This window comes from Lepisosteus platostomus, chromosome 10, assembly GCF_059453375.1.
Source record: "Lepisosteus platostomus isolate fLepPlt1 chromosome 10, fLepPlt1.hap1, whole genome shotgun sequence".
Classification (NCBI taxonomy): domain Eukaryota; kingdom Metazoa; phylum Chordata; class Actinopteri; order Semionotiformes; family Lepisosteidae; genus Lepisosteus; species Lepisosteus platostomus.
In genome coordinates this window covers 50,869,743-50,891,444 of record NC_142620.1, presented here as the reverse complement: position 1 = coordinate 50,891,444, position 21,702 = coordinate 50,869,743, and the positions used below count along the sequence as shown (strand labels likewise).

The 21,702-nt window shown below is 51.2% G+C and overlaps 2 protein-coding genes across 2 annotated transcripts; both read right to left on the bottom strand.

Annotated features, from left to right (window-relative positions):
- Window positions 1-10,218: 10,218 nt before the first annotated feature.
- tmsb1 (thymosin beta 1) lies at window positions 10,219-16,521 on the bottom strand. The gene is made up of 3 exons (XM_088597003.1): window positions 16,362-16,521; window positions 13,368-13,484; window positions 10,219-10,764 (listed from the first exon to the last, which is right to left on the bottom strand). The coding sequence occupies exons 2-3, from the start codon at window positions 13,468-13,470 to the stop codon at window positions 10,718-10,720; spliced, it is 150 nt and encodes a 49-aa protein (XP_088453129.1). The 5' UTR covers window positions 13,471-13,484; window positions 16,362-16,521; the 3' UTR covers window positions 10,219-10,717.
- Window positions 16,522-17,435: 914 nt separating this feature from the next.
- Window positions 17,436-21,677, bottom strand: LOC148653915 (solute carrier family 25 member 53-like). The gene has a single exon (XM_088597000.1). It carries the CDS (start codon window positions 19,851-19,853, stop codon window positions 18,885-18,887), a length of 969 nt encoding a protein of 322 aa, XP_088453126.1. The 5' UTR covers window positions 19,854-21,677; the 3' UTR covers window positions 17,436-18,884.
- Window positions 21,678-21,702: the final 25 nt, after the last annotated feature.

The window sequence follows — 21,702 nt, the reverse complement described above, 5'->3', positions numbered from 1 at the left end:
TTAGACATTTTGAGACAGAAACTGCCCCTAAATTGAAAGACGTTCTTCGGTAAATTTAGCATTGTGCCCTTGCTGAGATGTAAATCAATACTCAATTCCTGCGCACAGTTAACGTGTGATATTGATCAACTATTTGCGTCTAAAAGATGTTTTAGAGCAATGTTGTGCAGCTGCTCACATGGTCTGACAGCAAGAGGAGGGAACAGCTGATCAGCATCACTCGTTCACTGCACTCAGGCACTGAGCACTGATTTTCAACCCCAAAAAGGCCAAATTTACACGCTGCCAAGTTTACAGGGCCAAGTTTACAAAATAGCATCTTGCCATTTAAGGAGAGTTTTTAAATCCCGTCCCGTCTCGGAGTGTCCCAGTGAGCACTCCATCGCAGGCTCACCCTGCGCACGGGGTGGAGGGCCAGGGTCCAGCTGCCCGGGGACAGAATCCAGGAGACACGCTGTCCTCTGCGAGTGGTGTTCGAGCCCTGTGCCCGGGGGCACACGGCACCATGGATGAGTGCACAGTATCCTGGCATGAACGTCACCAGGGTCCAGCAGACTGGGCGCACTCTGGAGGCTGCGCCCACCTGCCATGACAGAGGCTTCCAGTGTGCCCTGCCAGTCGGCCGCACCCCGAACTCCGTTACTGCCCCGGGCTTGCATTCTTGACCAGGTGAGACTACCTTGACAGTCTCTGCACCTTCTAAACACAGGGAGAAAGCAGCTTTGTGCAGGACAGGAAAAGGGCAACTGTTGGTTCGCGTGTCGTCTTCGTGGCTTTGCTGTGCAGGCTGGGCCCCCCCCGCAGAGCGCTCCGAATCTGTGCGCTGGGCCTGCCGGGGCCGAGACACGCAGCACAGCTGGATCCGATCATCAGGAGGAAGGAGGGAGGGAGGAATGGGCTCTCAGAACAGGGCGAAAGAGAGGGAAAGAGCAAGGGAAGAGAGCCAGCGAGAGGCAGCAGTGAGACAGGCTCAGGGGAGAAAGCCTGGGCAGTCTCTGGCGTCACGTGAGTGAGGGGATAGTATCCCACCATCCCTCAGACGAGGGCCGGGGCTAGCAGGCATCATGGGAACCCAGGGCAGGAGCAAAGAACGCCCTGAGAAGAGAGAAGGAGGGATACGGAGGAAGAAAAATCGACAGAACTGCTGGCAGGGCAGTGAGAAGGAGGGGTGGTCCGTCCCATCAGTCCTTGACTCTTCCTCCAGCTGCAGACAGCTGCTACCAAACTGCTCAGAGTCCGTCGTGTTATGAAGGAAGGATTTGCACAATAAAACACCATATTTACAATGAAGCTGTTCCTGCAAATGAGAAACTGTATTTATCATGGAAAGATCCTTTGGAATAATGCATTAGACTGATTTTCTTTAATTTTTCCTCTGCCTTTCGGCTTCCTCCGGCAGAACAGATTTGCCCCTCTTCCAAGCCAGCAGACTGATGGGGTTCACTGTCGGTGCACTGGAGAGGAATTGGATCCAGCCAGATGTGCACAGCACCAGCCCCGCGGTACTGTCCAAACACATTACCAAAGGGTCAGCCTCACTCTTCAGTCCAGACTTCCCTACAATAATCTATAACCAACCCTAAAACCAAACACAGGGCTATATTTACCATGAAAACAGAGACCTGCAGAAGTAAACATTTCCCTTTGGCCATACAGAGGCCATGGCTGGTGGTATAAACAGAAGTAAGTGGAAATAAATGTATTACTGCTGAATAAATGCTATAATACCCTAAGGGCATGTCCTTGACCTACAACCTTTTTGTATCTGTCATCCAGCGACAATCAACTACAAAAGATAAGTAATATCCCCGTTATTTTTTTGGTTTTGGAGGGAATTTCTTACCCTTAGAAACAGATTCTGGTGTGAATTGCCTTTGTTGCTTATCGGGGGGGGGGACAGATCGGGACATGTTGAGTGCAGGTCTGTAGGTATGCCAGCTATTTCACCTTCAGTCTCTCTGTTCCCTCCTGCCTCCGCCCTTGCATGCAGCTTCAGGTTGGGATCTGCCTTTAAACAGCAGCAGCTCCGGCAGTTTTCTCTGACCCGACTGTGTGTACTCCCACATGGAGCTTTACCCTGGTGCATCAGGGTGAGAAAGCCCACACATTTCTGGTGCAAGTGATTCTGTTAGTCGATCCTGCTCCAGGGTGTTTTCTGCACAGACACACTGGATCCCAGCGGTGCAGTGGTTTGCTCCTAAAGGAGGTTTCGGACAAAGGCTCAAAGAAAGTCCTTGTTGGGCTGTCTCATATCTTATCAAGGCCATAAAAGTTTAACAAAGAGATCTTTAACTCGGTTCATTGCAGTCAGTCAGCGCGCATTGTGGTGTCGGATTGCTGGGTGTGACATGACTTCTCACTCCACTCTTATTTAGAAAATTCGGGGAGAGCACGTTTCCAAAGAAAGAAAACAGCTTGCTTTCCATGGTGCCATGCTGAGCAAATTTAAACCCCTTGAAATAATCTCTGAGATCACTCCAGTGTGTATAATGTCAGTGGATCTGCATCAGCTCAGTCTTTGAGGCACATCCCTTGTTTCCTAGTTGGTTTACGGGTGCACATTGCATGTATATTTTGACCATGAAACAGACTCAGTAGGTAAAGTTATTCTGCTGCTATCCTTGTGTCTTCCTGAGTGTAAAATACAGTCTGCCTTTATAAGCTAAAAGAAGACTAAAAGACACCTTCATAACTACTTCATGAAAATGATATAATGACATGCACGATCCTTTACTGAACAATTCTTAATTCTTTTCATAACGAGACCCGGTGCCAGCTGAAGGCGAGGAGCACAGCTCCAGGAAGGGAGATATCAGGTGAAAATTATGGAAGATGCCATATGCTCATAGGCTTGAGTGCTGACGAGGATTTTCGGCAGCTCAGTAACCGTGGTTCTAGTCTGTTTATGTGAATATTTTTGCTACATGGCTTTTATGTATGTTTTTGTGGTTTTAGGCTATAGTTATATGGCTTGCATCTTGACCGGATGTGATTGTTGGAAGAATAACTACTGCCAAATGTAAATTGAATGATGTTTTGCTGTGTAGTGTTTATGTAGTTATGACAGTGATTTTTTAGCTCTGCTGGCTGTCTTTGTAAAGACTGGGGTGTGACCTGCTCTGAAGTTTTACAATGTGTTGCCTTGTGCAGCTGTGTACAAGGCTGTACTTTACCAGTCGCTCCTTCAGCAGCTCTCCCACCTTTACTCTACATGGGATTTGCATTTCCTCTGGTTTTGCATGGGGAACAGTACTGCAGCAGTGGAGGTCATCACAGAGACTGGATTGTTCATCTTTGTTCATCATGGCTCACCCTGGAGAGAGGCCGAGGTCTGGTCAGACATGATTACACGATAACAGATCTGCAGGCATCAGGCCGAGCTCCCCTGGGATGATTGCGACCTTGCAGGCAGAATCAAGCTCACATGATGCCCATTTGACTCCCCTGGTCAAGGGTGCCCTAGTGGGAGGTGGGACTGTGACCTTCAAAATCTTAGAAGAGACTGAGTGTCCCCTCCAGTATCCTGAACAGAGACCAGAGGACCGTGTTGGGCTGTGAAGAAGACCGGATTGACTACAGGAGGCAGAAATCATGTCAGGGCACCTCTCAGGCAGGGCTGGGCTTGTAGAAGGAGTGGTTAGGCTGAAAAGCAGATTTGATCGCAAACCCTACAATCTGACCATTCGGATGCTGACAGAAAGTGCATGATTGTTCATTACCCTGACCAGCAGCAAAGATTTGTCGGCCACATTTCTTTTCCGGTAGACCTGCCCAACCGGGAATGTCGGGCTCCAGCTTGCGTCCCCCCCGGATCACAGTGCCCAGCTTGTGGGTCACCCAGGAGCCCCCACGGTGCGAGAAATCCACTAAGGGCACAGTGCTTGTGTGAGCAGTGGTGATCGTGGCCGATTCCATTCCGAACCGTTCCACAGCTCGTATCCAGGCCGTCGAGATACAGAGAATTAGACCAGAGGAGTCAGCAACTATCTTTTAGTTTTTATTTCTATCTTGTATATCCTGTATCTCTAGCAGCTGTAGGTTTTTTAATGATGGGTGGGGAACGGAGAGAGGGGGAGGTGTGACTGTGTGGTTCTGGTTTTTGATGACAGTTTCTGGACTCTGTACAGTTCACAGAAAAGAAGAATATAATTGTAAATTGTAGGAATCTGCTGATTATTAAAACTGAGCTGGGAATAAATTGATAATGTCTTGTTATTTTTTTCTACTTTTCATGCAATTCATACTCATTCAGTTTTTATGTATTTTTATTATTTGTAAATGGTGTGGAATTCTGTAATAACTCCTGCAACAACAACAACAACAAAATAACAGGGTACAAGCCATTCAAAAACCTGGGCTGGGATCTCTCCAAGTGTGATCATACCTGGGCCGCACCGGAGTCTGCTCCTCTTGGGCTCATTCGAATTTTCCAGCTGCCCTCCTGTGTCAGTGCGCCCTGTTCTGGCTGCAATTCAGATACTGTGTCAGCTGGGGAGCTGCACTCAGGGCTGCCTGCAGCTCCCTCCTGTGAGCTGTGTGGGTGTAATCGGCCTCATCTCTCCCCCAGCCCCGGGGCACTGGAAATACAGGAGCCCACACAGATGCCCCCCCTCCCCGTCTGCTCCCTGGGGTAGCGTTTGGAAACTCGGCAGAAAATAGAACTCTTTCCAAACCCCTGTTTGTTTAAACTGCCGATGGGAACGCGTGCCCTGTTCTGTTCACAATAATTTGCTAATGACTCACAATAATAATAACTGCTACAGTCTGGGGATCCACGAGGCGTCTTTTGCCAGGCCCTGGCTGCCGAGTGAACTTTTGTTTGTTCACAAGGACGGAGATTTGCAAGCTGGAGACCAGAAGGTCTGTTCTAACCCCTCGCACAGGGGTTCTGCTGACAGCGGGCTCTCACTCCTGCTTCCTGCTCATCGTACAGGTGTGCAACCTGTCCCACGCTCACAGCTGCAGCCCTGCCATCTGCCATCTGCCACCGGCGCCCCCCCTCCCCAGGTCTACATGTGGGTGGGCAACTGCAGTTGACTGGGGCTACAGCTACACTCCACAGCTGAGGGGGCTGGGACCGGACCTGATCGGACTTTCCAACCACCGACAACCGGCCTCCTCTAATCCAGCTGCTGGAACAATTCCGCCAGCCCAGGGGGGCCTGGTGGAGAGGCTGCGCTGGTGACGTACCAGCAAGGACAGGCCTCCAGCCCTGACTGTTGTGCCCCCCTCCCACTGCAGTCCTCCCCTAAGGTCCCCCACTGCCAGCTCCGCCCTCAGGAGCGGTGAACAGGGACTCTGTCAGGGGCCCCACAGCAAGCAAATAATAATAAACCAACCAGCAGATGGTGAGTTTTAGTCAAACAGGTCTTAATTCACTCAAAATAAAAATACAAAGCAATTTAGTCTCTGTCTTCAGCATTGTGGCTTATGTACTTAGTCTCGAGTTACCTAAAATGAACAACAGGTCGTTGAGGAACACTTCCGTCAGAATTTCCATCAACAAAATTAACACTGATCATCAAGCAGCGATCTTCCTCTCTGCGAGGCCCGGTGCTGAGCTTCCAGACCAATGCCTTTCAAATTGGTCAACGCAGCTCTCAAAGTGACCCCAGTGGACGATATGGTGACTCCAAATGTAAAGAACAGGCCAGGGGGGTAGGATTTGTATAAGTTCCTGAAAGCAACATACTGCACCTGATAGGTATGCTGTAGCTTGCCAGAGCCCCGGTGGACAAGACCTCAAATACTCATCGGCTCAGGAGAGCTGGTCCTGATTGCAACCCCACTGAACATGCAGGAGTCGCATAGACCAGAGAACTTGTGTCCCCTTGAAATGCCTCTGGCTTTTATTTCCTTTCCATTTCTCTTTTGCAACTGTCTAAGGATCAGTTGAACAGAAAACCAAAGCATGGACACGCGCTGAAATGTTCCTCTGTGTCCTGTTTCCAGGGATGTCTTAGCTCTCTGCCTGTTCTGCTTGCAGTGGGAGTGCTAGCAGAGGCTGTGTAAGAGGTCGGCAACTCTGCTGAAACTGTTGTGTGCGAGCTGTCTGTTATCTGAGTCTATTTGTTCTGATAACTGGTTCTCCATGACCTAATTTGGCACTTCTGAGCTGCCTGGAAAATGCATTAAATATTTGTAGCTACTGAACACACACAAAGACTAAGATCTGAGGCAGGAACTGGGTGGCCAATCTCCCAGTGCACTCGCTGGGGAGTTTATCAAACAGCACATTCTCCAGCGCAAACGTTGCCGCTTTCACCCGAAGACTGCCTACAGTATGTTCAGAGGAGTTTCAGGCAAGTGGAGACATGCAAGAGTCTATAATGTAACGGCAGGTCCCAGGCTGTAGAGCACATTCCTGCACCATGACTTTCATAGCTACTTTGAACAATACACCCCTGCAGCACAAAGTCTCCTGGGGGAAGCAGCCAAGGCAGTAAAGGAAAAAACCCAGCATGCACACTCTGCTCCTGATGTTGCCAGACAGATCCTTGTTGAGTGTTGTGCTTGGATGTCACATTGCTAGTGACTGAAAGTAAGAGTTCGCAGACCTGACACCTGTGTATTACACAGCTCAGGTGTGGTACTGAAGCAAAAGTGTCAATGTCAGTCTGTAAATGAATCATTGAGTTATGGAATCATTCATCTATCCAATATCCAAGATCTGGAAATTACTGTGACAACCCTGAGTTTATCCCAAAACCAAAAGGCACATAGACTATATCATTATTATCATGATGTAACTCCATATTTATTATTTGAGGGAATTTGCCATTTTAAAATGCCAGCTGTTTGCCTTTAGAATTCAAAGGTAATCGATTTCATTAAAATTCTGAGAATAGTTTTTTTTTTTAAAGAAAAACAATCCCGACACTTTAGAGTAAAAAGAAAAACTGGAGCAGCTGAAAATAGTTAAGACTTAACAAATTTAGCGAATCGCAGTTATACACCACCGGAAATTTACTTGGGCTGGCCAGTAGCAGCTTGGTTTTCAGTGATTGAAAAGAGGGTTCTGAGACCTTATAAACAACAACAATAAGTCCTACTTATTCTGCAAAAGACAAGGCAGCCATGAGTGACTCTATTACAGTCTCATGAGCCCCAGTATTACTAATTCATTTTTAATGAATGCAGGTAATAAAAAGGCAGGTGGCTTTTTTTTATCAGTATGCTTTTTAAGTAACTTTCAAATGACAGTTACCAGATTCAATCAACCTCTGCTGCCCCAAATCATGATCAGTCCTGACGTCATTTCCTCATATTAGAAATGATAAGTACTGTACACAAGCCTCTCTCCTCTCTCCCTCTCCTCCATCTCCACCTCTGCAGCTGCCCCTTGGTCACCCCTCACTCCGCAGGGCGGTCCCAGCCTAGATGGTGAAGCCCCACTTTACTACGACTAAACCCCTTAATATAGATTCTCGATATGCTGAGATCTTGGGTGCTGTTATTCCTGGTGAACTGAATTTCCCCCTGCAGGCTGGGAGTGTGCTGTAGTCTATTTAGCACCTGGATTAACGCTGGTGTTGTTGTGCAACTGAGCATTTCCAAATGCATGCTCCTGCCCCGGGCTCTGCCCCCCTGCCCTGCCCCGCAGGACAGGAATGTGAGGTGAGCCGCCAGGGGCAGACGCACCCCCCCCCTTGCCCTCCACCCCTCGCCCCTTGACGTGCTGCAACCTGGCTCCAGAGGAGGAGGAGAGGAGGAGGTACCTCCTCTCCAGACCACAGCAGCTCTTTCCCTGGAGCAGACGGGACCCAGCCAGCGTGTGTGGCCTTGTGAGAGGGGTACCGGGGGGAGCAGAGCTGGGGGGGGAATTGGGGCCCGAGAGTCCAGTAGTGAGACTAGCACAGTGAGAGACTCAGACACTGGGGCTGAGAAACCAGGGAACTGATGGACAAGGCCACTTAAAAAAAAACAAAACTAAACAGCTTCGACCTGCAGAGGCTGATGAATAATGTTAGGAATCCTGAGACTGAAACCAGCTCAGGCGATCTCTGCCTGGACACACCACTAATGATGCATCGACGGATTCAGCTCCAAGAAAAGCTTGATTAATGAGCGCACTGCAGGGCTCTGTGAAAAAAGAAGGTGATGCTGACATTAGCACTGTAAAGCCACAACAGGCTTGCACTAGGGACAACAGCCTCCAAGTGTTGAACGCTCTGTGAATGTTTGAAAATACTGGGTGAGATAGGTCTGGCTTGACGAGCCTGGTTAATGGGCAGCCTCCTGGTTGGTTGGTTGGTTTTGTCATGATGATGATTAGGTGCAGCATTGTGGGATTGACTTGTCGTCGTTACCCGTCCTGAACTTCAATTAACAACTTCATTTAACGACACAAGTGAGCTGTTTTTTTTTTGTAAACTGTTCAAGGAACAGTAACACCTTTTATAGCTGCTGGAAAGGGAAGGCTGATAAAAGCCAGGCACTTCAATGGAAGATGATTTTCTGGGGGCCAGCAGATCCACAGAACGCTTGAACACAAGTCTGACGGCAGCGGCGGTCACTCACCTGTGACTGGAAGCTCCTAGCCGTGCCCTGAGAAATCGCTAAAAGCAGAAACGGAGCAGCGCTGTCCAAGGCAGGCTGGGCCGGTTCCTCTGATGAATTGCACTGACACCGGAGGGGACGCGGCGCAGACAAAAGAGAATAGACGGCGTTCAGCCAGGAATCTGGAAGCGGAGTCTGCAACACAGACTGTCGCTCCCTGACATTTAGACTGGGTTGACCACAGTGTGGGCCAAGAGCTGGCTAGAAGCTGTCGTGCCCCACAGCATTCTTGTCCTGAGGGGGCTTCTGACGCAGGACAAGGCGGTGGGCTTAGGCCAAGCCTTTCGAACCCAGTTCTCTGGGGTGTGTGTGGATGAGTGGCTGTGCACACCCCTATGTGTATATTCATGTCTGTTCACACCCCTATGTGTATATTCATGTCTGTTCACACCCCTACGTGTATGTTCGTGTCTGTGCACACCCCTCCGTGTATATTCATGCCTGTACACACCAGTGTACTGTATATGCATGTTTGTGCATACTGCTGTGTGCGTTCAGGTCTGTGTGTATTCGACCCTGTACATACCAGAGTATGTGTGTGTCTGTGCAAACAGCTTTCAACAACACCAGCCCATGAGGGAGCAGTTAAGGTGCGGCTGTACTTTAAAGTGTAGACTTTGCCAAGAGTCAGTGCTCCAAGTGCAGATAAATCTTCTACTTGCTGGACAATGTTTTGATGTTAAATACGCTCTGGTTTAGTTTCGAAGAGTGAATGAACACTTTGAAAAGTACAATAGTCATAGGCTGTTAACCAGGGCTCACCAGGCATGCAGTATTGTATATACATTCCTTTGACGGTCAGGCCTGGCTTATATTTCAGCAAGGTGTTTGTTCAGGTGTCAAGTTACAGTGCTCTGCCTCACCTTGTACCTTCACACTGCCAGAAGAGATTAACTGTAAAGTCACAGGGAGTCTAAGTTAACAGAGAGCAGAAAACAGTCACACAAATCAAACCATCTGTCTGCAAATGGAAGCAGACAGCAGTTATATAAATTGATTGCAATCCTGTACCTTCTGCAAGAACATTCATCATTAGTGATAAAAGCCAGGAGATTAAATGGAAGATGAAACTTAAATAACAATGTGATAATTACTGAACTTGAAATCTAATGAGCTGTACAGCAGTACCAGAGTTTGTATTGGTAATTATCAATTACAATGATATTATTAATAATGAATCTGTTTGCATATTCCATAACCATAGGAGAAGACCACTTAAGATTCAGATCCAGAGGAATCATGGGATTGCGCGAAGGTGATATTGTACTTTTCCTCTTTTTACTTTGCAAGCCTGGCTCCTGTTGAACGTTCCTGTGCCGTGTGGGAGTGGCTGGGGATGCACACCTGCACCTTCCCTTTCCAGCCAGGATGAGCTTTAGAAAACTGAGGTTTCTGTTGCCGTGTCTGGGAAAGACAGTGGTCCGAATTCCAACAGTCGCCCTCCCCGAGCTGCAGGGCCGCTGGAGACGTCTCTTATCGGATAAAAACGTGGACAGCTTCTTCCTCAAAGCGGCTTTCTGCTCGTTTCACAGCCCGGATGTTCAGAACGAGAGATGGCAGGCGTCACTGACCACGATGAGCAAACTGCACTGTTGCTCTCAGCATGATCTCCCGACTTCCACCACACACACCACACACAGAAACACCAAGCGCAGGCCGTTCCCCTTTTCAAACATCTCAGTCTTTTTTATTTAAAATCAAAAAGTTTTTAAACAGTTTTTTTTTATTAAAGTGTAACAAAAAAAATGGCACCAGACACAGAAAACATTAATCGGTGAAGTTCATGGGTTAGCTGGCGACGCCACCTGGATGCCCTCCTGTAGCGCAAGTGCCCCCTCCTCCGCGCCGTTGCCATGGCACCCAGCTCTCCTTGTGCACCCCCCTCTCTCTCTCTCTCCTCTGCGCCCCCACTCCCCTGGTTCCCCCCCCCGAGTGCATCACAAAGCAATAGTTTACACAGCTGCAATCCTGCATGGCTTTGAACTGACTCTCCTGCCTTCCCTTAAAAAAACCCTCCCCCTCCCTGGATAATCGCCCCCCCCCCCAGGCCCAGTCAAACTATCCCCAGTCTCCGAGTGCCATGAAGGTGATCTTGTTCTGATGGAATGGAGAAGCAAGGCGACAGGCAGGCCTCTAGCGACTGGAGCAGAGAGACGTCTCACTTGGAGCCCTCCGCACAGCACTGTTTCTTCTCCTGCTCGATGTCTGCGGACGAGAACAGGCAGACGCGCGGCGTCAGTAACGCGGTCCCCGGACAGCAGGCCGCGCGGTGTGCCCCTCACCCCCGCCCCGGAGGACGCGGGTGGGAGCGATTGCCCTGGTGGTCACGGCGTGCAGCAGAGATGTGGGCGCTTGACGAAGTTGACAGACACCGAAGGGTTCAGGGCGCTGCCCTCTTTGTGGGTAAGGAAAGCTGGGGCACCCCTCATCGACTTTGAGCGTGCCACAATGAGCTGCATGCAGCTCTCCTGTCCACCCTGCATGTTCCCTGTGTCTGTCCAGCGTGAGTGCTCTCCTGTCCACCCTGCGTGTTCCCTGTGTCTGTCCAGCGTGAGTGCTCTCCTGTCCCCCCTGCGTGTTCCCTGTGTCTGTCCAGCGTGAGTGCTCTCCTGTCCCCCCTGCGTGTTCCCTGTGTCTGTCCAGCGTGAGTGCTCTCCTGTCCCCCCTGCGTGTTCCCTGTGTCTGTCCAGCGTGAGTGCTCTCCTGTCCACCCTGCGTGTTCCCTGTGTCTGTCCAGCGTGAGTGCTCTCCTGTCCCCCCTGCGTGTTCCCTGTGTCTGTCCAGCGTGAGTGCTCTCCTGTCCCCCCTGCGTGTTCCCTGTGTCTGTCCAGCGTGAGTGCTCTCCTGTCCACCCTGCGTGTTCCCTGTGTCGGTCCAGCGTGAGTGCTCTCCTGTCCCCCGTGCGTGTTCCCTGTGTCTGTCCAGCGTGAGTGCTCTCCTGTCCCCCCTGCGTGTTCCCTGTGTCGGTCCAGCGTGAGTGCTCTCCTGTCCCCCCTGCGTGTTCCCTGTGTCTTGTCCAGCGTGAGTGCTCTCCTGTCCCCCCTGCGTGTTCCCTGTGTCTGTCCAGCGTGAGTGCTCTCCTGTCCACCCTGCGTGTTCCCTGTGTCTGTCCAGCGTGAGTGCTCTCCTGTCCCCCCTGCGTGTTCCCTGTGTCTGTCCAGCGTGAGTGCTCTCCTGTCCACCCTGCGTGTTCCCTGTGTCTGTCCAGCGTGAGTGCTCTCCTGTCCACCCTGCATGTGCCTTGTGTGTGCCCGGCGCCAGCGCACTCCTGTGCACGTTGGTGGACCCCTGCCCCAGCTGCAGCGTGGGGGGTTGGGGGCTGGGCTCTGCACCTGTGCCAGTGCTGTCAGTGTTCTGCTCCAGAGGTGGTCTGCACAGCTGCGAGAGGCCGCTGACCACTCAGAGCTCTTGCACGGGTAGCTACACTATTCGAGCTGGCTTAACCTTTTCCCCTTTTTTCACAGAGGGGGTGCAGGGCAGACAGCTGGGTTGACAGGGGGTTGTCAGGCTAGGTGCCATTTCAGACCTGACTGCCCGCCTGTGTGCCTGGGCACCTCACCATACCACTGAGACGCCAACTGGAAATGGACAGCAACTCAGCTGACTGAGGAAGTGGGCTTGCTGGCTGCAAGGTGCCATTTGCAGCTACCACAGCGTTACAGCGTCTTTACACGGGGACCGATCAGGCTGCTGGTGTTAAGTACTCAGCGATTCGTTTTGCAGGTGATCAAAGATCATCCGGCTCTGGAATGCAACAGGATGTGGAGGGACCAGAGACAGTAACCCAGGACTCGGACACCACAGGCTTCCACGCTCTTCGGAGCAGGGAATAAAGAACCAGGTCTGTGTGCCCGGCTGTCAGTAAGGCTGCCCTGCCCTGGCAGAGGCTGGGTGAAGGAGGGCAAAGCTGTTCTGCCAAATTCCTGGAGTCTGAGCTCAAGCCTGGTTAACATCAAAGCAAAAATGCAAACACCAGAGGGCATGACCCCCCTTCTCTGTCTGACTGCTTTTTATACAAAATAATTGCCATTCTCTGTGCTCTCTGGAATCTCTGGCATGTCTGAATGTAGAACATATAACACATGCATGAGAGATCACTTCTGGCTGTCCAGTAGTCTCCATCTGGGGGTCCCCTATCGTCTCAGTCCTGGGGAAAGTCCTCCTCGCGCCTTCAGGAGGGGCAGGGAAAGGCTCCCAAGCCCACCTGAGCCTGTGTAAGCCTCCTGCAAGAACGGATTGCACTGCACTGCATTTCTGCCCTGCCGAGCACGAACTGAGAGTTGCCCAAGCTTCTACAGCCACGTGCGTAAAAAAAGAACGATTAATGTAACGCTTCAGTATTGCGCCATCAGACACAGCTGCGACTCAGCTGCAGCCTGTCACTGCAACCAGCTCCCTAACGACTCGACTCACTATCAGTCGCATCAGGGCTGCAGGTCAGGAGCTGGTTACACTCCGGTGCTGCAGCAGGGGGCTGGGGGGGGTGTGTGTGTGGGCTGTCTCGTCCTGTGGGAACACAGGGGCGAATCTGCAACTCCCAGGATTCAGGAAGTCGGTCTGCTCCTCGGTTTCCCTGTAAGTGCAAAGTCTGCAAAGTTCCCTAGGCTAATTTTCTTTCTCCCTTCAACAATTCCACACACGCAGAGACACCCCTCAGAGGGCCTGCCTGGTGCCAGGTGTTGCTCAACATGCCTAATTGCACCTTTCAGCTGTTTTTGTTTTAAGACCGAGCTTGTCAGGGGCCGCCCGGGCGTGTGAGGGGCATCAGGGCCCGGGGCCCGTTGTGACTGGCCTCTCGGGGGTCTCACCTTCCTTGGTGGGCAATGTGTTCTTCTCCGCGGTGTTGGTCTTCTTCAGACACTTCTTGTCGAAGGTCTTCACTTCCTCTTTCACGGGGTTCTTGTCACTCATCTTAGCGGGGTTTTCTGCTTGTCACCGGGAGAGAGAGAGCGCGCAAGAGAGAGAGAGAGAGAGAGAGAGAGAGAGAGAGAGAGAGAGAGGGGAACAAAGCCGTCAAAAAACCTGCCGCTGAAATTCAGAATGTGCGAAGTTCAGGTGTGAAGAGAACGATTCATGACCGCGAAATGCAGACAGCTGTTACACAACGAGGAAGAATTGAACAGCAGCAATGGAACGGCCCGTTTTCTCCCACTTTGCAGGTCTCATCTCCACAATACGAGTGTTACAGTCTGGTGCAAGTGAGCGGAATTCCATACGACGCAAATATGGACATTTAGAAATGTCCGCCCGCAGCTCGGACTTGCGTCTCCTGAGGCGCTCTCTGCCAGCCCGAGGAACTCCGCAGGCCTCTGCGGTCCGGGCAGATGCGCCCCACCTCCCCCACCGGCGCTTCAAACTGAGCTCCAGGCTCCTGCGGGGCGCCGCGGGTTCGTTGGATTGAGGGGAGAGCGGGCCACGGCACCGCAGCCCGGACACCCCCTCGCGCTCGAAAGCTCGCTCAAGCCACAGCGCCGACCCCCCGATCCCTGTCCCTTTCGGGAGAACGCCGATCGGCAGCTGTCACGCCCTCTGCCTACCACATCCCTACACGGAAACACGCCCGCGCTAATTACTCCCCAGCCCTGATTGCTTCTGCCAAACAACATGACACCCCATCAATCAACGCACCCTCTTCCTCGCACAATACTTAAACCCTTCAGAACCCTCTGTTCTTCGCCTGGTATTGGTCGTTGGTATTGGTATTGGTCATTCTTCGGAGCTCCTACATCGCCTTTGTCTCTGTATCCTACTCGCTCTTCGTTATGAACCTCTGATCTTTCCTGTGACCACGTCTACTGTCTTGCCCCTTCGGATTGGAAGCCTTCTTGTTGACCTTCACCTTTTGGATCACGGAACTGCCTCCTGTTCTGGATTGGAAACCCACTCGCCTGCCTTTTGTCACTAACCTCGGACCTCGCCTCTCGCCTAGCCCTCCGAAGGTACCGCATAGGGCTCATCTTCCCCGTTTGCTCAGTGGGTCATTCGTGACCGCAGCTGACCAGTGCAGAAAAAAGGCGGGTTTGTTGGGCGTGAAAACTCTTCCAAGCTTCGGAGTCGCCCTGCCGCGGTTGGAACACTGACTACAGCAGGCCCACGCCCACGCCAAGAACCCCACAGGGAACACGCGATCTGCCCCACAACTCTCTCTGGGGGGCAGGGCCAGTGACCGACAGCGATCAGGGAGATCTCTCTCTCTCTCTCTCTGCCCTGAGCAAGCCAGCCAGACCGAGCTCACATCACTCACCAGTCTATGACGCAGCAGGTACCTGGACTAATAATAATAATAATAATAATATTTCTTTATTAGCCCTATACAATTTCTTGCATTAGGAATTCGTCTTTTCACATACCCCAGCTTTTCTGCATGGAGAGACAGACACACAGACAGGGAAAGGAGCTCAGGGTCAGAGCGCAGGGTCTGCCATTGTACAGCACCCCTGGAGCAGTTAGGGTTAAGGGCCTCGCTCAGGGGCCCAACAGAGTAGGATTCCTCTGCCAGCTGTGGGATTTGAACCAGCAACCTTCCAGTCACAGGCGCAGCTCCTTAACCACTACAGGTGGTGTAAGAGCAGGGAGCTGTGCCAGACAACTCTAGTTACAAGTAGCTTCACCGCCTGGCCAGACGTCGTCTCAAGTGTATAATTTAAATACGATTTGACCTTCTGGAAACTTTAAATACAGATAAAGGCTTTGCCTTCACCTACAGCTCTCTCAGATTAGGAGGAGGCGTTTCTGTCTGAGGTTAAGAGGTACCAGAAACGCAGAAAGGGTGTCATTTGATTGCTAGACGGTTATTTTTTTTTAACGTCTGCACACGTGCACCGACAAGATGAATATCAATCCCTCATTATTAACTGCTGCGCCTCCCTTCCTACCGGGGGTGGCCAAAAGGAAATAGCACAATCTTATTGTTCCTTGAAAAGAAAAAACGGTTTTCATCATGCAATCTCGGCGTTGCTTCACGAAATCCTTACACAACCAGTGGGACGCGTTCCAAGAAAGACAGGAATATGCGCACCAGAAGGACTGGCGCTCGGAGGATTCGGGTTGGGCGCAACTGGGCTTGGTCGAGGTTAACTCCGAGTCCGACACCCCCCCCTCCAGCCCTTCCCAAATTCCTCCCCGACACGGAAGCACAGACTGCACCCCAAGAACTGCGGTGGCAGGTGTTGGGGACACATCGGCGCACCGCGCGGTTTTAAAACAGATGGCGACGCGCGCGTGGGTTGGTTTGCAGAAGGAAAGGGAGAATTTTTTATTTTTTTTGGGGGGGGGGGGATCTTTGAAATTGAACATTGTTGCACTGCGTCAGATAAGGGTGGGGAAAAAAAGGCGGGAGCCGCAACTTGTGATCTAGGCACGAAGTCTTTGCAGCCGATCACGCCAGACCCCTGCGTGCGCGAACACGAGTGGGAGAGTTTGAAACACTCCGCACACTGCGGCTCCTGCGCCGCGCTGGGGGACGTCACAGCTGCCGGAGAGAAGATAGCCTCGACTTTCCTTGCATTCAAGAAAAAAAAATAAAAATAAACCCAATACAGTTCAGATGCCTCTCCCCCCCCGGAAAGGCACCGTCCCACCTCGATTAATTTTAATACTGAAAATGTAAAACAAACAACGATGAAGCACAGCTTGCAGTGCAAAATAAAAACCATAAATTGCTTAAATAAACGTTACCCGGAGCATGACATCAAACCCTTGAATCTGACAGAACACCAGGCAGAAACAACCACATAGAATCGCCTAGGTTAAATGACTGTTTTACTGACTTTTTCCGGTTTTTAGCAAAATGTAAGACCTACCTGAGACCACAAGGACCAACTGATTCCTTCTTGAAAGGTGTTTCTCTGCTGGCTGGAGAGAAGCAGAAGCTTTAAATAGGACAGCACACCCCACACCACCTTAACACAGGCCCCTCCCCTCCTCGCCTATTGGCCAAGAGGAGCCCCGTCCTTGCATACGATTGGCTTCTTACGCGGTCCTTCAAAAGTCAAAACATTTCATAAGGCGTAGGGTTTTCATGTAATAAAAAAAAACAGCTTTTGCTTCGGCTAAAACAGTTCTCTCTTTTAACAAACTAAACAAAATGGTGCTTTCCCGTTGAGGGGGCACGATTCATTTAAGCTACGCAAGTTCACTTTGGCGTGGTCTGTGCTGTTCCGCGTCGAGTTGGCTTACTGTACATACGAGGAGACAGGAGATTAAAAATGCGACAACAGCGACCTCTGGTGACCGTTAACGGAGTCGTGCAGACACCGGGAGCCGGAGCCGCAGTTGTGAAAAGTTCTATCGGGATACACGCATCGCCTTCCTCTGTCCTCTGTCTTCCATGCAAACCTATTACAGGCTATAATAATTCGGCTGGGCTATTTCACTGTGGTTCATACCCGATGATGGAGATGTGTATTCCTGTTTCTCAGTCAGAAGCTAAAACGAAATTGAGCACGTATACTGCATGCTGCCTTGAACACGCACACAAAGAGAGAGACAAAAAAAAACTGATCGAATTCATGACGCGACTGGATCACAGGACTCCTAGGACTGTGCGAGTTTTCAGTTTTTCGGCCACGGCGGGGTATCTCGACCCAGCGGAATACGTAGTTCAGGCGGGCAGCTGCGTCAGCATGCGTAGGCTGCAAAGGAACAAGTAATAGGTTCATTCCTTGCCGAAAAGAGAAGATAACACAACGTTTCGGCCGTGGAGCCTTCTTCAGGCGTGAGAAAGACAGGGCAGTAAGCAAAGGTCATATCGAGTGGAATAGTGCCCTTGGCGTCAGGATTCTCGGTTTGTGAAGCACGGAACGGCGATGCGGGTATCATCTGAAATCATCATCCATCGTTGTTAAGATACAGAAATACAAAGATTCACACAGACATAATCTTTCAAAAAAAATTTAATGGCTATTTTATTCCCTTTGAAATCTTATTAAAAACAACAACCATAGTGCGGATTTAACTGGAGCACTCAACGCACCGTGATGAGGTTTTGTCTTGAATTCAGGACTGTAATACATTTACAGACGTTCACATATCTGAGCTCTGAATCTGAGATTGGATATTTCCAATCATCCACGAAAAGAAAAAAAACTTTAAAAAGTGCATCAATAAATTAGAAAACGAACTATGGACTAAAACAGTAAATAAATCAATATAAAACCTGAGATGCCAGAACGGGATAGTTTTGTGCGAAACTTGGTCTACCGCAGAACCCCCCCGAACTTCATTAAAACCTTTCAACACTTTCAGACACCGCCACCTGCTGTTTGAATGGAAGAGTACAGCCCACTGACTGTACAGCACAGAGAGAAATATAACGGACGTGGTGGTCAATGCAGCAATTAGAAACCAAACCCTGCCTCCCACAGGTCAGTGATTATTTTGAAAATCATCGTTCATAAAAAAAAGTTTTTAAAAAAGGTATAAAACAGTAGAGGCCGACACCACACCTGCTCAATCAACATTAACGAGCGCTCATGTTAAGTCATCAGGTTTTGACTTAACAGGAGACCAAACATTTTTATTATGAAATATTACAAACTCAAAGCGCTCACCTGAAATACTATTATGTCGAGGACCTAGTGCTTCCCAGGATGCATGAAATACTGACTTTATGAATCTCTGCTGGAAAACTGACCAGATTTAAAACCACCACAAATAGTTCAATATGTAAAGAAGGCAGGAGTGGCAGCTACCTGCAGCTCGAGCACAGAATCATTGTCCTGGACAAGAGCTGGCAGGAGCAGAGGATCCCTTAGAAATCCCTCTTCCTAAAGCACCTTCAGTGCAGTGAAGAGAAACCGGAAATGACCATTTATCCGCTGTTGGGCACGGAGGCTACTACCCTATAACATCCCCGGGAGGAATAAACCGCATAATTCAGTGCCAAGATGGTGGCTTTGCACCATCAAAGCAATCACCTCTCCCTACATTACAGTAACTACAAAAAGAAGACACTTTTCCGCCTTTGTTGTTCAGTACTGAGACACAAGAAGGCGTCCAAACATGTTTACGGCTCGGCCTTCTTAGGTCCTCTCTCAAGAGGAAACATGCAACACACAAGGCCACCAACAGCGCTGAGTTCAGGCCATGAAGCACCCTGCACTTGAGATCAAAGAGGTCTGTGACGGGCTGATGGGCTTGTCTCGGGCGCAGTGCCACCTCGTGCCCTGTTCTTCTGGGGCAGGCTCCTGGTGTCTGCATGTCTTACAGGGGATAAGCAGCCTCCTGCTGATGGATGAATATAGAGAGGGTAACAGAACTGTCCACGTCCCGATCCGGCGCCCTGCCTGTCCCGGTGGCCCGTCCGGCCCCGCCGGCGTCCCCCCTCAGTCCGGGCGCGGGGGGCGGTGCCCGTGCTTGGCGAGCTGGTCGAAGACGGCGCTGGTGAGACCCCAGGTGAGGCAGGAGCGCAGGACGACCAGCGAGCCGCCGCGGTACAGCAGGGCGAGCCGGCGCCGCCGCGCCTCCCACAGCGCGGCCAGGCAGCGGCGGGCGGGGGTCACCTCCGCCCCCACCTGGGCCTGCATGTTGGCGATCAGCACGGTGAGGGGGTACAGCAGCAGGCTGACCGCCAGGCCGTTCGCCCCCCCCGAGACGAAGGAGGCCACGCCCGCGGGCACCCCCCTCTCCCCGAGCCCGTCCCGGAGGGGGTCCTTGAAGGCGAAGTACAGGGCGCTGCCCAGCCCGTTGCGCGCCCCGATGGGCAGCAGGCCCCGGTAGAGCCCGCGGGCCGCACCGTCCGCGGCCAGCCGGCGCAGGACGCTCCGCAGCGTGGGCAGGGCGCGGTGCTTGCGCCCGTCCTGCAGCACGTTCTGCACCCTCTCCAGGGGCGTGAGCACCAGCGCCTCCAGGAGGCCCGAGCCCAGGCCGGCCAGGGCACTTCGGAGGAGCTGGGGGTGGGGGCCCCCCTCGCCGGGGGGGGGCAGCAGGCGCAGGAACGTGTCGTGGGAGCCGAAGAGGAGCGTGCCCTGCACCGCCTTCGCCAGCAGGGGGGGCGCCACTCCGCGGTAGAACTTCCGCGGCCCCTCGCGGAGCAGCTGGGCCGCCGCGTCCCGCACCGCCGCGCCGTGCAGCTGCTGCCGGAACACGGTCTTGTAGAGCGGGAAGGTGGCCAGCGTGGCCAGGGCGCTGGAGGCGGCGCCGCGCGCGTAGCTGCTCACCCAGGGCGGCTCCGGCCCGCGCTCCCCGGGGTCCCCCGCCATGCCGGCGCCGCTCGGCCGCGCCCCCTGCGGGACGGACCCGGGCACCGCCTCCTTCCCGCCCGCTGGGACCGGAACCAAGCCCTCCTCACCCATCCCGCGCGGGTCCCCCAGCTCTCACTGCGTGAGGACGGGGGACACAGACACTCACAGCCGGGGGGCTCCCCTCTGGGCCAGCACAGTTTGCAGGGCTCTGGCGGAAACCTGCCTCTTCAGCGCAAAGAAGGCCTAAGGCTTGTGCAATTAATGGACTCAGGGCAATTAAATAATTAAGGGCTCAGGGGGAAGGAAATGCGGAAGGCTTCTGGCTCTCTGGAACTGGAGGGGTGCAGCCCTGAATTCTGCTATTATTCACAGAAAATGCTCGTTTTTAGAGCTTTCGAGACAGAGCGCTGTGGTCCTTGTTATATTATATTGTAATGCTTATAATATTAACACGTCCGGCTCCAGTTTCAGACCACAGTTTCAGTTCCGGAGAAGCCTATAAAAATATAAAACTGCAAAAATAAAAAAGCTACTTAAGTAAAACTTGCAACAGACCGTTTTTCCTTGTTTTTCCTTTTCAAAAAGTGTCGTATCAACGCGTTACTGCTACAAACCACTCCCAGCACGAAACAATAAGATTTCTCCGCATCTGGTCCGCAGCTCCTTGTTCTGCGGTCCCGGCTGTCCCGGCATCTGTTCAGCCCCCTTTATTTAAATCTAGACATTACAGCGCGTTCACTCTGACTGCAAAGGCAACTTCAAACAAACAAAAAAAAAATCTTTGCATGTGGGCTAATTAAAATCACGACGCCAAACTTCGCATTTCAGCGTTATCGGATGGCGACCGATTCAGCTACCGTACAAAGCACAGAAAGTCCCAGCTCTGACGCACGGAACACTATCAGCATTGAGATACGAAACGAATTCTGCATCTAACTCGGAACGGACCCTATACTGACATGTAGAAATTAATTCAAGATATTCTCCTTCGAATTTAAGATTTCCGAAAACACACAATGCGTCTAAAATACTATTTTTTGCCATTCGCTGTTCCGTCCCTGGGTGATTAATTATAGCTACTATACCTCCGTAAGAATGTCAATGAGTTCCGACATAGGGCGTTCCGCTGTGCCTTGTAGATTAAAATGTGTATATAAAGAGCGATTTTTTCCCCAAAATTTAGCTTCGCACCTTATAGCTACATGCAATTCAATTTGTAACAACGCGTTAAGAAGGCGGTGCTGAATTATAAAGAGGATGTCACAACCTGCTCAAACATCCGTCAAACCCTCCACCGCAGCGTAACAAAAGAAAGAAGCGTCAAGACACGGGTCTATAATAGGATTCTCTGAACCGCTACCTGCACCGGACCCGCTCCTAATTGGATGACGCAGTTCCGCTCCTCCTCACCCAATCGGCAGCACGGTATGGAGGCGTACTGCACGCGCCCCTGGTGGTAGCGGTGGACAAATTAGCTCTGTGCAGGCGCACGGATGTGCAGTTCTTGCTCTGGCGATGGTAAGCCTACTTGTTCAAGGGGATGCAACCACTCCGAGAAAGCAGGCGTCCATTGGGAAATCAGGCTGGGGATTTTTTTTTTTAAATAAAACAAAAAAAAAAACTGTAGGGAACTTAAAATCATGCAATTTTCCTCAGAGAAACCACACAATTTCTACAGAATTGACAGGAAAAAGTGGGCCTTCTGTCACAAGGCCTACCCAAGTGAAACCATAAGATTTAAGTTACAAGTATTGCAAAAGATGCAATATTAAAACCCCACTCGAATCTGCTTACCGGTTTAGCAATGGGAGAATTTTAACACTTTATTCTGTAAGGGTCACTACAAACACCACTCTTACTTAAGAAAGAATAAATGTATATGTTGATACCTGTACCCTAACTCCTATCTCCCCCCCGCCTAAGTTTAGAGCTAGCTGGACAGAGTCAACACCCTGTATCA

Excerpts from the sequence above, each read along its gene's own strand:
- tmsb1 (XM_088597003.1), bottom strand. The coding sequence starts at position 13,470 with ATGAGTGACAAGAACCCCGTGAAAGAGGAAGTGAAGACCTTCGACAAG. Across the intron at positions 10,765-13,367 it reads CACATTGCCCACCAAGGAAG|ACATCGAGCAGGAGAAGAAA; the intron begins GTGAGACCCCCG and ends TCTCGTCCGCAG.
- LOC148653915 (XM_088597000.1), bottom strand. The coding sequence starts at position 19,853 with ATGGGTGAGGAGGGCTTGGTTCCGGTCCCAGCGGGCGGGAAGGAGGCG.